Here is a 13984-nt window from a genome sequence, read left to right as displayed (position 1 = left end):
GACAGAGAGGGAGTGTGAAACAGTGTGTGTGTGTGTGTGTGTGTGTGTGTGCCTGAAGCTAACACATCCCTCGGACAATCCAGGGCTGTGTACCAGGTCTCCTTGTGTCAAGGTCAGAGGTCATGAGAGGGTGGAAAAGATGAAGCACTTACCTCTGCATGCCTGCCCTCAAAGATGCAGAGTATCGCCAGTCAGCATTTGGGGCTTTTGGCTGTGAAGAGAAGAGAAAGAGAGAGGGAGGGAGGGAGGGAGGGAGGGAGGGAGGGAGGGAGGGAGGGAGGGAGGGAGGGAGGGAGGGAGGGAGGGAGGGAGGGAGGGAGGGAGGGAGGGAGGGAGGGAGGGAGGGAGGGAGGGAGGGAGGGAGGGAGGGAGGGAGGGAGGGAGGGAGGGAGGGAGGGAGGGAGGGAGGGAGGGAGGGAGGGAGAGAGAGAGAGGAGAGAGAATGGTAGAAAGAGACAGAGAGGTTAGTTTGATCTCATGCATTGAGCTCATGCCAGATATGGCCCCATAAATTAATCATGGGGCACATCCCAGCTATGCATCCTGATAGGAGCACTGCAGTTCCTTAAGACAGTGTCACACACACACACACACACACCCTTTATCACAGCAAAGACACTGAACAACACACTGATTGATGCCTTCTGTGATATTGTGAATGCTTGAGTAGGAGTGTCTGTGTGTAGGGGTGTAGGGGTTTTGGTTTTGATTAAACTGCGAAGTGTGGTACACTCCAGAGGGCTGTTGCTCCCTGTACTGTAACGCTCAGCTAAATCACTGCCTCATCAGTCACACTGCAGCTGGGCTTTAAGGGTAATCCAATCAGACAGAGCCTACGTAACCACGGCAACCACATCCTTTGCAACCCTGTTCACGTTAGGACTGGGATGGAGAGCGGGTCCTTTTTCTCCACACCTCAGTCGTCTACACCTGCACTGCAGTCAATTTTCACGTCACAGCAAGTGGTGCAACCTCAGAGAGCCCTGGTGTTTGAGGTGGGTAAGATTTGTCACCAGTTTCATGGGAGGAAAGGTGGTCCGAGCCCTTGATCTGAGCACCAGAGCTCCAACTGAAGTGAACGCCCCAATTACCGATGGTACGCCCTGGCCGTCAACCAATCAGCCCCCTACAGTGATGGATCAGGAAGTCATCCTTTTGAGGGTGAGCCTGTCAGACTGTCCCACCCAGATCTCCACTCATTGGAGTAAGCATGAGTTTACGGAAATGTGTTCTTTAATCAACTCTATTCAGGGGGGAAGATCTTCTGCCCTGAGACACAGCCTGTCTGAGTAAATCTAATTTGTGGGGCAGAGAAACAGGGCCTGGAGGTTAATCTGATTTCCACTGTTACTGTTATCTTGTCCAGGCTCTGTTTATTACTCCTGGACCACCCTTTGGCTGCTGGGATGGACTGTTACCATGACCACCGTCACGCACACCCAGACACCATCCCCCTCCTTCCAGGAGACCCCCCCCCCTGTGACCTGTAAAAACACCGCCCTGGCCGTCGACCAATCAGCCCCCTACAGTGATGCATCAGGAAGTCATCCTTTTGAAGGTGAGCCTATCGGAGAGTCCGACCCAGATCTCCACTCGTTGGAGTAAGCATGAGTTCACGGGAATTAAACAAGTAGAGAAAATACAACAAATAGTAAACAGGCATTAAAACGCAGTCAAAATGTGGGACACATATGGGTATGAAAGAGGCCCCTACGGAGCAGTGAAATTCTCTCCAGGAACATTAAACCACATTAACATTTCATTCATGTAGCAGGCGCTTTTATCCGGAGCAGTGCACAACTAGACGATTTAGCGTTAGGATTTACAGTAAAAGATCAAAGATCAAAAGTGCGAATTTCTACGGTATTGGGTGGTCAGAATCAAGGAACAGGTCTGTATTTACTAGCCGGATCGGAGTAAACACATCTATCAGCAGGTGATAATTCGGTGAGCTCCTGTCTCCCATTCAGATGATAATGAGACACTAAGGTGAACAACAGACCAGCTAAAGCGATAAAACAGTCAGTGGAGGACTTCATTTCCATTCCTCACATTTTACTACACTGGGTTTTTTTGTTCGTCGTTTCCCGTAGCACTCAGCCTTGACTTGCCAAGTCGTGATCTAACATGAATGCCAGCGCTTTCCCAGGGCACAACACTGCTGTACTGGAGGGACTCTGCTAAGGAGACACCAGGGAAATACAGCTGAAAGACACAGTAGCCATTCAAGGGCAGACTTGAAAAGAGAAGTCAAAACACACACACACACACACACACACACTCAAGCACACACATACACACCAGGGCAAAATAATACAATGGGATACATCGTCCTCTCCCTGAGACGTTGAGATGTGACAACAAAGACAAACCCGCTCGGACAGACAGCGCACCAGCGACCGACCCTGCTCCGATGTGACTGTGTGATGACAACATCAAACTCGGGGACAAATTCCTGAATCATCAGAAATACGCCAGGACTCCAGAAAGTTCCGGGGTCTGACGGTAATGCAGTGTGACTGCTGAGCAGGGTGGAAGAGACGCGCGGATCCACTGGGACAAGAACAGGAAGGGGCGCAGGCTTAGGAACTTGTCAAAGCCGACACGCTTTCCGAACGTACCGCCGACAAAACGAAGGCACAGTACGACAAGAGAGAAAGATTAATTTCCCTTGAAGATACACTGCTACTAGAAGCGTATGCTGTAGCCTACAATAACGGGATGTTACAGAACTAGGTAGAAACTAACGCCGAACACCCGCTGCGACAAACACCGTGCACGGTTTCATGACGTGATGACGTGAGATGGTGTTGGTCTGTGGTAGTGTTTGCGGAAGTGAGGGGGTTATAGGAGAGAAAAACGACACACCTCTGGACAGACTTGCAGGGAGGCGTCGGGCATGCTCAGCCTCCGTACGAAGCCGCTACCGCCGGTGAAGAAACGCTCGGAGCCCCAGGTCCCGCTCATCGGCCGGCCCGTGTTGTAGAACATGAAGGTGTCGCTGCCCGACGTGGCGGTCAGACACGTCTTGTAGCAGTACGTTTTGGTCAGCGAGCCGTTGCCTCGCACCTCGATGTAATGCGGCTCCACTTTGAGGTCTCTCCGCAGGACCACGTTGTTGTTGGGTTGCGGCCCGCCCCCACCGCCCCCTCCCCCGCTGGCCGCGATGCAGCTTGCGCCGCCGTCAGGAGGGGGCTTCTGGGATACGCAGCACGGGGAGCAGGAGCCCGGCTGGGTGCAGTAGGCGTGGCAACGCACGATCGCCAGGACGACCACCGTGACCAGGAACACGAAGGTGGTGGCGCTGAGAGCCACGATCAGGTAGAGCGTCACGTTGGAGAAAAGCAGCGTGCTGTGGGGTCGGATCACCCTCTTGGGGTCAGGGGTCATCTTGGGGAGGACCTCCATGACGGCTACGTTGATGGTGGCGGTGGAGGAGAGCACCGGCTGGCCGTGGTCGCGGACCAGCACGGTCAGGCTGAAGGAGGTGGAGTTTTCCTCCAGGACGCGGCGCGTGGTTCGGATCTCCCCGGTGTGCTCGTGCACCTTGAACAGGTCCAGGTCGGACGCTTGATCCAGCACGTACACCAGCCAGGCGTTGGGTCCTGCGTCCGCGTCGTACGCCACCACCTTGGTCACCAGGGCGCCCGGCTCAGCGTTCTTCAGCACCGTCTCGATGGCGCGTGTGCCGTTGCCCCGGGGATTGACGATCTCGGGGACGTGGTCGTTCTGGTCCATGATGTAGATGTAAACAGTGGCCACGCGACTGAGAGGCGGGATTCCCCCGTCCTGAGCTTTAACCTGGAAGTGAAACTCCCTGAGAGACTCGTAGTCGAAGGCGCGTAGGGCGTACGCCTCTCCCGTGTCTGCCTTCACGGACACGTACGACGTGACGGGGATGCCGTGGTTGTTGTCGTTGAGGACCGTGTAGGTGATGCGAGCGTTCTCGTTGACGTCCGAGTCCTGGGCCTTGACCGTGCAGAGCGAGGCGCCGGGGGCGTTGTTCTCCGTCACGTACACCGTGTAGGACGTCTGCTCGAAGCGCGGCGGGTTGTCGTTGACGTCGGCCACGTCCACCTGGATCGTCTTCTGGGAGGAGAGGGGCGGGGTGCCGGCGTCCGTGGCGCTGAGCGTGACGTTGTAGGCGGCGACGGTCTCGCGGTCCAGGAAGGCGGAGGTGACGAGCATGTAGTAGTTCCTGAAGGACTTGATCTTGAAAGGCAGGCCGGGGGGAATCTCCAGGCTCACCTGTTTGTTAGGGCCGGAGTCCTTGTCGGTCACGCTGATCAGGGCTACGACCGTGTCGGCGCGGGCGTCCTCCCTCACCGGGCTGGACAGAGACGACAACACGATCTCTGGGACGTTGTCGTTCACGTCCACCACTTCCACCACCACTTTACAGTGGGCGGCTACTGCCCCGGGACCCTTATCCATGGCCTGGATATACATCTCGTACGTGTTGGTCTCTTCGTAGTCCACGTTGCGCTTCACTCTGATTTCGCCTGTGTAGGTGTCCATGGAGAACATCTGCCTGACTCTCTCGTTGGTGTAGCTACCGAATGAGTAGTACACCTCTCCGTTGGTGCCCTCGTCCAGGTCCGTGGCGTTCAACTTGATGACCAGTGTGTCTTTCGGGGAGTTTTCGTATAATTTCACCTTGTAAACGGAGCTGTCGAACGAGGGGACGTTATCGTTTGCATCCTCGACTCGCACGTTGATTTTAGACGTACCGGTTTTTGCTGGTGTTCCGCCGTCCACAGCAGTCAAAATTAATTGGTGGTAAGGTGTCTGTTCACGATCAAGGGGCTTTTTAAGCACGAGCTCGATGTGCTTGCTGTTTGGCAAGGGTTTGTTGGAATCCAGTATAAAATGTTCGTTTGGGCTGAGTCGATACTGACGAATAGAATTTGATCCCAAGTCCGGATCCTGTGCAGTTTCGATAGGAAAACGAGACCCTGGTAACACCGATTCTTTAATTTCCAGTTGGTATTCGTCTCTGGGGAACTGCGGCGCATTGTCATTGGCATCCACAATCTCCACCTCGACATTGTGCACCTCCGAGGGGTTTTCAACAAGCACCTCAAAATTTAAAAAACAGGTGTTGCTCAAATCACACAGAGTCTCTCTGTCGATCCTGTCATTAACGAGTAATTTTCCGTTTTTGGGGTTGACATCCACATATCGCTTTCCGCTGTTGGATGTTACCTTTATCTTTCGGGTGGAGAGCGTTCGGATATCCAACCCCAGGTCCTGCACAAGATCACCAACCAGCGCTCCATTTTCTAATTCCTCAGAAATGGTGTAGCGTAATTGTCCAAATGAAAGGCCACAAAATAAGAAAAATACAACACAAAATAGAGGCACATTGTTCCCTAAACCCTTACATATCCCTGTAACAGCCATTGCAAGCTCATATGATCCGCAGACGGATTAAACAAACCTTTCCGCCTTTTCAGCTTGCAGAATCTCGCCTCCCACCACCGCATTAAAATAGGCTAATTGGTTGGTTTTGAGATGCACGAGAAGCGGCAGATCCATTCCGTTATCTGTTTGAAGGTATACCCTTCTATTGCATCCATGTTTCCTTTGTCCGTGCAGCCTTTTTTTCTCCTCCGCGCGCGGCTGGCGGGTGTGTTTCCCTGCCACTGGTGCTGCGCATCTCACTCGTGCGCGCACACGCTCGCTCTCCTCTTCTCAGTCCCCACTGGCGCCACCGCCCCCTCCACATCCCTCCCTTCTCTCCTTCCCTTCATTTATCTCTCTCTGTAATGGTGTCGGTGCTGAGCGGGGGAAGGGGTGCTTAAGAAGGCTGGCCGTATTTCAGCACAGAGTGAATGAACAACCTTACAAAACCGACACCTTTTTCGAGCGGTTGCAACCTATGGATCTCTCTCTCTCTCTCTATCTCTCTCACTAACACACACATAGCACTGTGTGTTGGAAAACAGCCAGATGTATATGAGACAATCTTTGGTTTAATCAACCAATTATTTGAATGAAATTGATAGGACACCTAATAATCATGTCATGTTGATACTCCTCTTTCCTTATCAAATATTCAGGTTTTTTATGAAAGGTTATTCTATTTTAACTACAAACTGCAAAACCCCTGCAGAGAAATGCACTATTGATTTCTCAAACAAGGCACGCGTCTGATTTCTTTTGGCGATTTAATTTTAATAACCCTTTGTTTGAACTACGGCGGCTTCCTTCCCCTAGCAACTCCGCAGCTCGAGCATAGCCTATGCACTCACTGCGCCTCCACATGTGGCCAGGGCACGAATGCAGGCCGATGGCGCGCGTTGCCCCGACATTCACAGCCTGCTCAGACACAGGGACCGTGTCAGCCCGAGACCCCCATGTGTCAGCTCAAATAACCACATCTAAAGACGCCCGTGGTGGCCCCGTGAAACCAGACGTCTCATCCGCTCTGCGTGCCACCGATAAGCGCAAGAGCAGACGTGCTTCCTTACATTGCCGTAACCACCCAATTACCCATTCCGTTCACCTCAGTGTCCCGCATGACCCCGATCATCATCACCCTCGTCATCATCGTCGGTCAACACGTAAGATTGAGACAGCCAGTGCTTGGTCACTGGGGCGTGCATGCCTGTGGCGCGCGCTCTGTGCATCCGTCAACAAAATTGGAGCAACTGTGTCTGTCACGCTGAAATGGATGTCATAGTGTATTCAGAATGAGTTCACACTGATGACAATTAAAAGTGATATATACCACGGGTAACCTACCTGTTGCCGGATCCTCTCTCTGATTTAAGGCAAAGAGAAGGAATTTGACACTATCCAGATAAACAACGACCCACTGACTTTAGATGGTCAGGAGCCACATTTTTGGTCTCTTGATACCCAAGGTCATTAGACACCAGGAGAGATCAGGTTACAAAGGTCATGTGATAGCTTCTGCTTCATCAGCAGAATGATGTCAGCCCCCCTCTGTAATTTGAGTGGCCAGCAGTGAGATCAATCAGAATAAATTTTGCCTGATAATGGCTTTACACACATACACACACACACACAGCACACACAGAGAGAGAGAGAGAGAGAGAGAGACAGAGAGAGACAGAGAGACAGAGAGACAGAGAGACAGAGAGACAGAGAGACAGAGAGACAGAGAGACAGAGACCAGTCAATGTAACCGTTGCCCATGCATCAGCCTGATTCCCTCCCAGTGAACCAGAGCACCCCGAGATGGGGCTGAATGATCCCAGCAGGAAGCAGGAGACTGCAGACCAGTGATTCACTGAGCAGCCAACATCCACATCCGCATTGCACTATTCCCTGCAGGAACCCACTGGCATGCTCACACTACATTTAGCATGCACATTAAAAACAATAATGAAGATTGCTAAATAAACTGCACATCTATCCTACTAAATGTATTGAAATGATAGTTGCACAGTCTCCAGTCATGTTTCCTGTCAGTAAAGTTCATAAACCATCCCAAGATGGAATCTTAAATATCTGCTGGAATAAATAACTGTTAATTTTCTGTGGTGTGCTAGTCATTAATCTGACCTGCATCACAAAGCACATTGATTCCAATCTACTTGACAGAGAAGCCCATCTTCTCTCACCTGGGTAAACCAGCTTTGAGCTAGCACATTGAGTGTCCTTGCTGGTTCTGTAAGAGACACTAGTCACTTAGAGGTTCTAATGAATACATCATGATGCTGTCCCATCTGTTTTCCAGGTTCTGTGGTTCCCTGGCGGGTCCTGATAAAGCAGTCTCTGTAAACACACACGTTCCCAATGAGGTGGAACCGCTACTCTAGATCAGTATCAGTGTTTGTAAGTCCCTTACCTAAGATGACTTTTCTATTATCATAAAGTACTTTTGAATCTTGGACCTTGAAGCAAACCGTCTGAAAATGCAGAAGGTATAAAAAAGAAAGGGGTGGGGGGACAGAAAAATGGAGAAAGTGAAAGAGAGCGAGAGAAAGTGAGAGTGTGTATCTAAGACATAGAAATAAGTAGAATTGTTCTGTTGTGTTTTTGGTCTTGAGCAACTTCAAATGTGTGCCAAGTTTACTTACAATCAGCAGGGGAACATTTCTCCAGAGATCGCCAAAATATACAGTACACTGTATCTTGTACAAAGTGAAGCCTGAAATAGAAACGTGTGTCTGAGAGTCTTTGTAAACGCGTGTGTGTATGTGGGAGCGAAAAGAGAGAGAGAAACATTTGGTGCTTTACGGAATTTGGTCTATTTTTAACGTTTCTATCAGAAATTTGTCAGTTAAATTGAGTCAAAAAATATTTTCTAAAATCATCCCGTGACAGTCCAAATTAAATATAACACCATCTGTCCTGGCCCTGACCTTGCTTATGTAATGCTCCGCATTCCAGTTAAGATGCAGTCATCTGAGAGAGCAGCCACAACACAACCCCTGCAATAGCCCCAACACAACCCCTGCAATAGCCCCAACACAACCCCTGCAATAGCCCCAACACAACCCCTGCAATAGCCCCAACACAACCCCTGCCATAGCCCCAACACAACCCCTGCCATAACTCCAACACAACCCCTGCCATAGCTCCAACACAACCCCTGCCATAGCCCCAACATAGCCTCGTACACACCCCCAAATACAAACCCCAAACACATTCTCTAACACAGTGTCTTACACAGCCCCAACACAGTGGGGCAGACACAGTGTAACAGTGCCCTCAGCAAGGACATCCAAAGACTCAAATATCACTGAAGACTCTCTCTCTCTCTCTCTCTCTCCCTCTCTCTCTCCCTCTCCCTCTCCCTCTCCCTCTCCCTCTCCCTCTCCCTCTCCCTCTCCCTCTCCTCTCCCTCTCTCCCCCTCTCTCCCCCTCTCTCCCCCTCTCTCCCCCTCTCTCCCCCTCTCTCCCCCTCTCTCCCCCTCTCTCCCCCTCTCTCTCTCTCTCTCTCTCTCTCTCTCTCTCTCTCTCTCTCTCTCTCTCTCTCTCTCTCTCTCTCTCTCTCTCTCTCTCTCTCTCTCCTCAGCCACATCTCTCTCCATCATGGACTACTCTGATCAGGAAGGCATTCCACCTATGTCCCAGCTCCTCCTGTGTGGTTCAGCTGGGAGTCAGTCTAGCTGAAGCCTGATGCTGGGAAATGAGAAAGCCGTAGCAATCCTGCTACAGCTGCCAGTGGCTGCCCTCTAGTGTTCATTACATTTTACCAGACGTCTTATTCATTTAACAGACAATTTATCCACAGCGATGTACAAATAAGCCGAAGATTGAGGTTCAGAAGCGACTGGTTCGACAGTTAAAGAAACAGAGCTCCGAACATGCAGAGAACACATACAGTACAAAGATTGGGTATGTTAAACAGGGACAGATTTTTCCAGAATGTCAATGACTTAAATGACAATGGCAACTGTTTGTGTTGAGTACCAGTGTAACTGCAGGCCAGGAAGCCAGGCATTGTTCGTGTGTGTGCATGTGTGTGTATGTATGTGTGTGTTTGTGTGTGATACCACATTGAGTCAGAGAGTCAGTGACTGTTTATGTGTGTGTGTATGTTGCAGTGCTGCTTTGCCAGGCCGCCATCTACAAACCCTGACCCTAACCACTCCACCTTGTACACTCCCTCCCATTACCAGAGCTCTGGGCACGGGCTGATGACCTCACCACCCTTCCCTGGCATGGTAGGGGTGGAATCAGAGGGCTGCAGGCGACGAGTGATGACCTCATTGTTCATCAGATCCATGCAGTGTATCCTCGCTCCAGTCTGTGACTCAGTCATCCAACTGGGTCAGTGTTCTGTGCCCACTGTCTCACACACTGACATAGTGGCTGACAGGATCAGTGAGAGAACAGTAACAGTTCCTTGAGGAACACTGTTTCTACACCAGACTAGATAGGCAGCTGCAGGGGCATTAGTGACCCGATAGTGTCTGTCGTTGTTGGGATTTTGGTCCCGTGAAAGCATTTCATTTGATGCCTATAAAAATAGATGTGTGTTTGAGAAAAATAGGTGCCAGGATTAATAAGAGAAGAGAAGATGTTAGGTACAGTACACTCAGAGGTAAGATGTGTGATGTGTGTGTGTGTGTGTCTTCAAGTGCACGTCTGTCCACTTTGTGGATAGATAAGCACTGGATTCAAATAATAATATGACACATTGAGGCCACACCAAGAACAAAAAAACACACAAACACCCTGAAAACTATTCCAGGTAAAATCTTCAGATGAGCTTGTACTGAATACGACAGCTACAGTGCAGCCTGCCAGCGTCCATGGGCACTGCTACACAGGCAGGGGGCAGCAGAGAACAGGCTTGTTTTATACAGACCCCACAAAGCTCCGGCGTACTCTGCCAACCCGGCCCTCCAAACAAACATCTTGTGGTACCACACTGGGAACCGCAACTATTTCCATATGCCGTACCCTCATTAGCTACAATATCAGAAGATGACAATCACACGTAGCTTGTGGTCTACTAGCACTGCAGTCAGGTGTGGCTCTATTCTTACTAAACCTCTCTCTATATATTTCTCTCTATTTCTCTCTCTCTATTTCTCACTATATATTTTTCTCTATATATTTCTCTCTATATATATTTCTCCACCTCTTTCTTTCGCGCTCCACTTTTCTCTCAACATCTCTCTCCATTTCTCTGTCTATCTCTCTCCACCATGTATGTAGTACACTGTAGAGTGATGTGAATCCTGACTGATAGCCTGTGTGTGTTGGTGTAATGTAACATTGGGCAGATGGATGACTAATAAGGATTGTACTGGCAGGAACCACTTAAGCTCACAGGCAATACGACTCATTGAGAGACAGCCAGACTGGCTGACTGCACAGCATCTACACAGTACAGATTGGGAGAAACACAGATACTATACATGCAATGCATAGAATAGAATATATAACATACAGCCAGTCTTTAACCTGACACATTCCCAACTAGAACGTGCGGTATACTGTAGGAACAATTGCCTGTGACCGTGAGACTGTGACATCAGGATTCCTGACCTGGTTCCTCAGAGCCGCAACCCTGCTAGCCTTCCTGAATAATTAACGAGAAGATGAAAAACATGGCCATCACACAGGGGGACGTCCATGATGCGGCCGGCCAATCGGTGACAAGTGGGCGTGGTGTGACTGAGAGAACAGAGACAATAAGAAAGAGAGAAAATGGATGCCCGGGGAGTAAAAACAGTGATGGGGAGAAAGATGGAGGACAGGATAAGGAATGAGAGAGGGTGTTGGGGCAGTGTGGAGGGTTGTGTGAGGGACCACACCCTTTCACAGTCAGAGCCCCTGCTCTTCTGCAGCAGAGAAATACAGAGTGGAATTTCACTGGCAGACATCCAGCCCTCCCTAGAAGCTGAGAGAGAGAGAGAGAGAGGGAGAGGGAGAGGGGGAGGGGGAGGGGGAGGGGGAGGGGGAGGGGGAGGGGGAGGGGGAGGGGGAGGGGGAGGGGGAGGGGGAGGGGGAGGGAGAGGGAGAGGGAGAGGGAGAGGGAGAGGGAGAGGGAGAGGGAGAGGGAGAGGGAGAGGGAGAGGGAGAGGGAGAGGGAGAGGGAGAGGGAGTGTGTATGTGTGACTCTGCAGATTTCCCTTCCTCCTCATCAACAGATGCCTGCATAAAAGCTAAAGATAATCCCAAATAAATTAATCTATTATTAAGAATGGAACATCTCTTCCTGAATTCCCTCTGGCATACAGAGCAGGCGTGCTGTAGGTATGAACAGACGAGAGGACATGAAAGGACATCCTGTCTCTCCCCTCGCTCCATCCGTCCCTTCTCTCCTCTGGGTTTGCTGCACTGCAGGGAGCTGATCAGGCCTCTTCCTGAGAAGCCCCTGCAGCTGACGAACTAAAGATAGTTAAAGTTTTGAATCACTGCCGCCGGAGCACTAGAGAAACTAAGTTCTGAACAGGAGTCTGATTAGGTAAGACTGGATGAGAGAGGGAGGGATGGCAAAGAGTATGTGAGAGAGAGAGAGAGAGAGAGATAGAGAGAGAGAACGAGAGAGAGAGAGAGAGAGAGAGAGAGAGAGAGAGAGAGAGAGAGAGAGAGAGAGAGAGAGAGAGAGAGAGAGAGAGAGAGAGAGAGAGAGAGAGAGAGAGAGAGAGAGAGAGAGAGAGAGAGAGAGAGAGAGAGAGAGAGAGAGAGAGAGAGAGAGAGAGAGAGAGAGAGAGAGAGAGAGAGAGAGAGAGAGAGAGAGAGAAACAGGGAGACAGAGAGCTAAAGATGGCTGCATGTGGGCATGTGTGTGTGTTTTTTTGAAAGTGCATGTGAATGCTTGCCTGTGCGTGTACAGCATGTGTGTGTGTTTGTACAGTATGTGTGTGTGTGTGTGTTTGCCTTTGTCTAAATGATTTCCACTGAGATACAGCACTATAGACTACAGATAGAGCAAACGGTGCAGGAGAGAAGGACCAACAGGCCAGACTAAGGTGATCTAGAGAACGGCTCGAGGAGAACAGAAGATCTAGAGCAGGGGATGCAAAGGCAAGATGCAATCAGGAGAAACAGCCCAGAAGGAGAAGCACAGGCAGGAGGATAATCCGGTTCATCGTGGGGCTGCCCAACTTCCCAAACACAAACCGGTCTATTATGTCCAACCATTAAAAACTAATGAACTTATCAGCCAAATAAACACAATCAGACATCAGAGGATATGCAGTTTTCTGTCTGGGGAAGGGGTTTCTGAACTGACAGCAAAGTAAGTGTGATTCTCTTTAGGTTTTACAAAGTGACACAGAGGACGCACAAGTTACAGAGGAAATCTTGAAATCCTATTAAGCATAAGCACGCCGGTTAAATACAATGTTAAATGCCAGCCTGCTGTAATGCAGAGATACAGTACACTGTGAAATCTGAAAACCTCAGAGAGCCCAGACAAAAAGAACATAGACGAGAATGTGTGCAGGAGGGAGAGAAGAGAGAGAAAAATAATGAGAAAGACAGAGAGTGAGTGAGTGAGCGAGAGAGAGGGCGAGCGAGCGAGAAAAATCGACAGAGAAAGAGAGAGAAAGAGAGAGAGAGAGAGAGAGAGAGAGAGAGAGAGAGAGAGAGAGAGAGAGAGAGAGAGAGAGAGAGAGAGAGAGAGAGAGAGAGAGGGAGAAAGAGAGAGAGACAGAGAGAGAGACAGAGAGACAAAGAGAGATAGAGAGAGAGAGAGAGAGAGAGAGAGAGAGAGAGAGAGAGAGAGAGAGAGAGAGAGAGAGAGAGAGAGACAAAGAGAGAAAAGGCAAGAGAGGGTCTCTCGCCCAGGCCCATCTCAGGAGAGTGAGGCTGCAGTCTCCTCCCAGCACAGCCGTACAGCATCCACACATAAAGCAGGTGGGATTGGTCCGGCACTAAGACCTGCAAACCCACACGGCCCTAATCCATGTATCTCCGCAGGCCAGATGGGCCCCGGCAGAACCACAGTCCTGACCCACTTACAGCTGGACTGATCCCTGTCCTCCACCAGAGAGGGAGCACAGCTGACCCACGGAGGGGGCTTTACCCTGTCATGCTATCACCACTGAGGCCTCAGTCAGCCACAGAAAGGCCAAAAGTGTGACGCACTAACTCCACCGGCTAGGCATGCAACGCCGGCCTGCTTTAACAGCTGATGAGGCAGAGTCGGGACATGCTGAGAGATTACCCCTGTTTCGCAATCCCCTTTAAACACTCGATGCGGTATGTTTATAGGTCTGTTATGCGTGTCCTGTCAAAAATGAGATTCGGAAATGTTCTTGTGGCCTGTGACATTTTCAACACTTAACAGTCAGCTGCAGGAGGCTATCTCTGCTCACTGATACGAACAGACCAAGCACATGCAGTCATTCGAGCACAAACAGCAATCTCTCCTGATGATGTCACCACGCACGCAGATTTCAAGTGCGATGTTGCAGAGACACAGACACGCCAGAACACTCAGCCTCACACGCTGTTGCTAGGAGACGCTCCCTGCATCACCAGATCAAAGAGGTCTGTGGGGTCTGACTCCCTAACCCTCCACCCCGGCATCCCCACATTCGAA

At 50.4% G+C, this 13984-nt stretch overlaps 1 protein-coding gene across 3 annotated transcripts in view; it reads right to left on the bottom strand.

The window, feature by feature from the left end:
- The window catches only part of LOC146287775 (protocadherin alpha-C2-like), a 33420-nt gene that overhangs the window by 10435 nt on the left and 9001 nt on the right, over nucleotides 1-13984 (bottom strand). For 2 of the 3 annotated variants that reach the window (XM_084697969.1, XM_084697970.1), the window contains exon 2: nucleotides 153-211. In XM_084697969.1, the coding sequence (XP_084554095.1) occupies nucleotides 153-211 (59 nt within the window). Of the gene's footprint in view, nucleotides 1-152; nucleotides 212-2868; nucleotides 5629-13984 lie in introns of those variants that run through there. The other variant, XM_084697968.1, reaches the window with a different exon arrangement.

This window comes from Hypomesus nipponensis, chromosome 5, assembly GCF_054491055.1.
Source record: "Hypomesus nipponensis isolate SF chromosome 5, ASM5449105v1, whole genome shotgun sequence".
Classification (NCBI taxonomy): Eukaryota; Metazoa; Chordata; class Actinopteri; order Osmeriformes; family Osmeridae; genus Hypomesus; species Hypomesus nipponensis.
The sequence above is the reverse complement of the archived record's forward strand: the minus strand, read 5'-3'. Positions and strand labels throughout refer to the sequence as shown.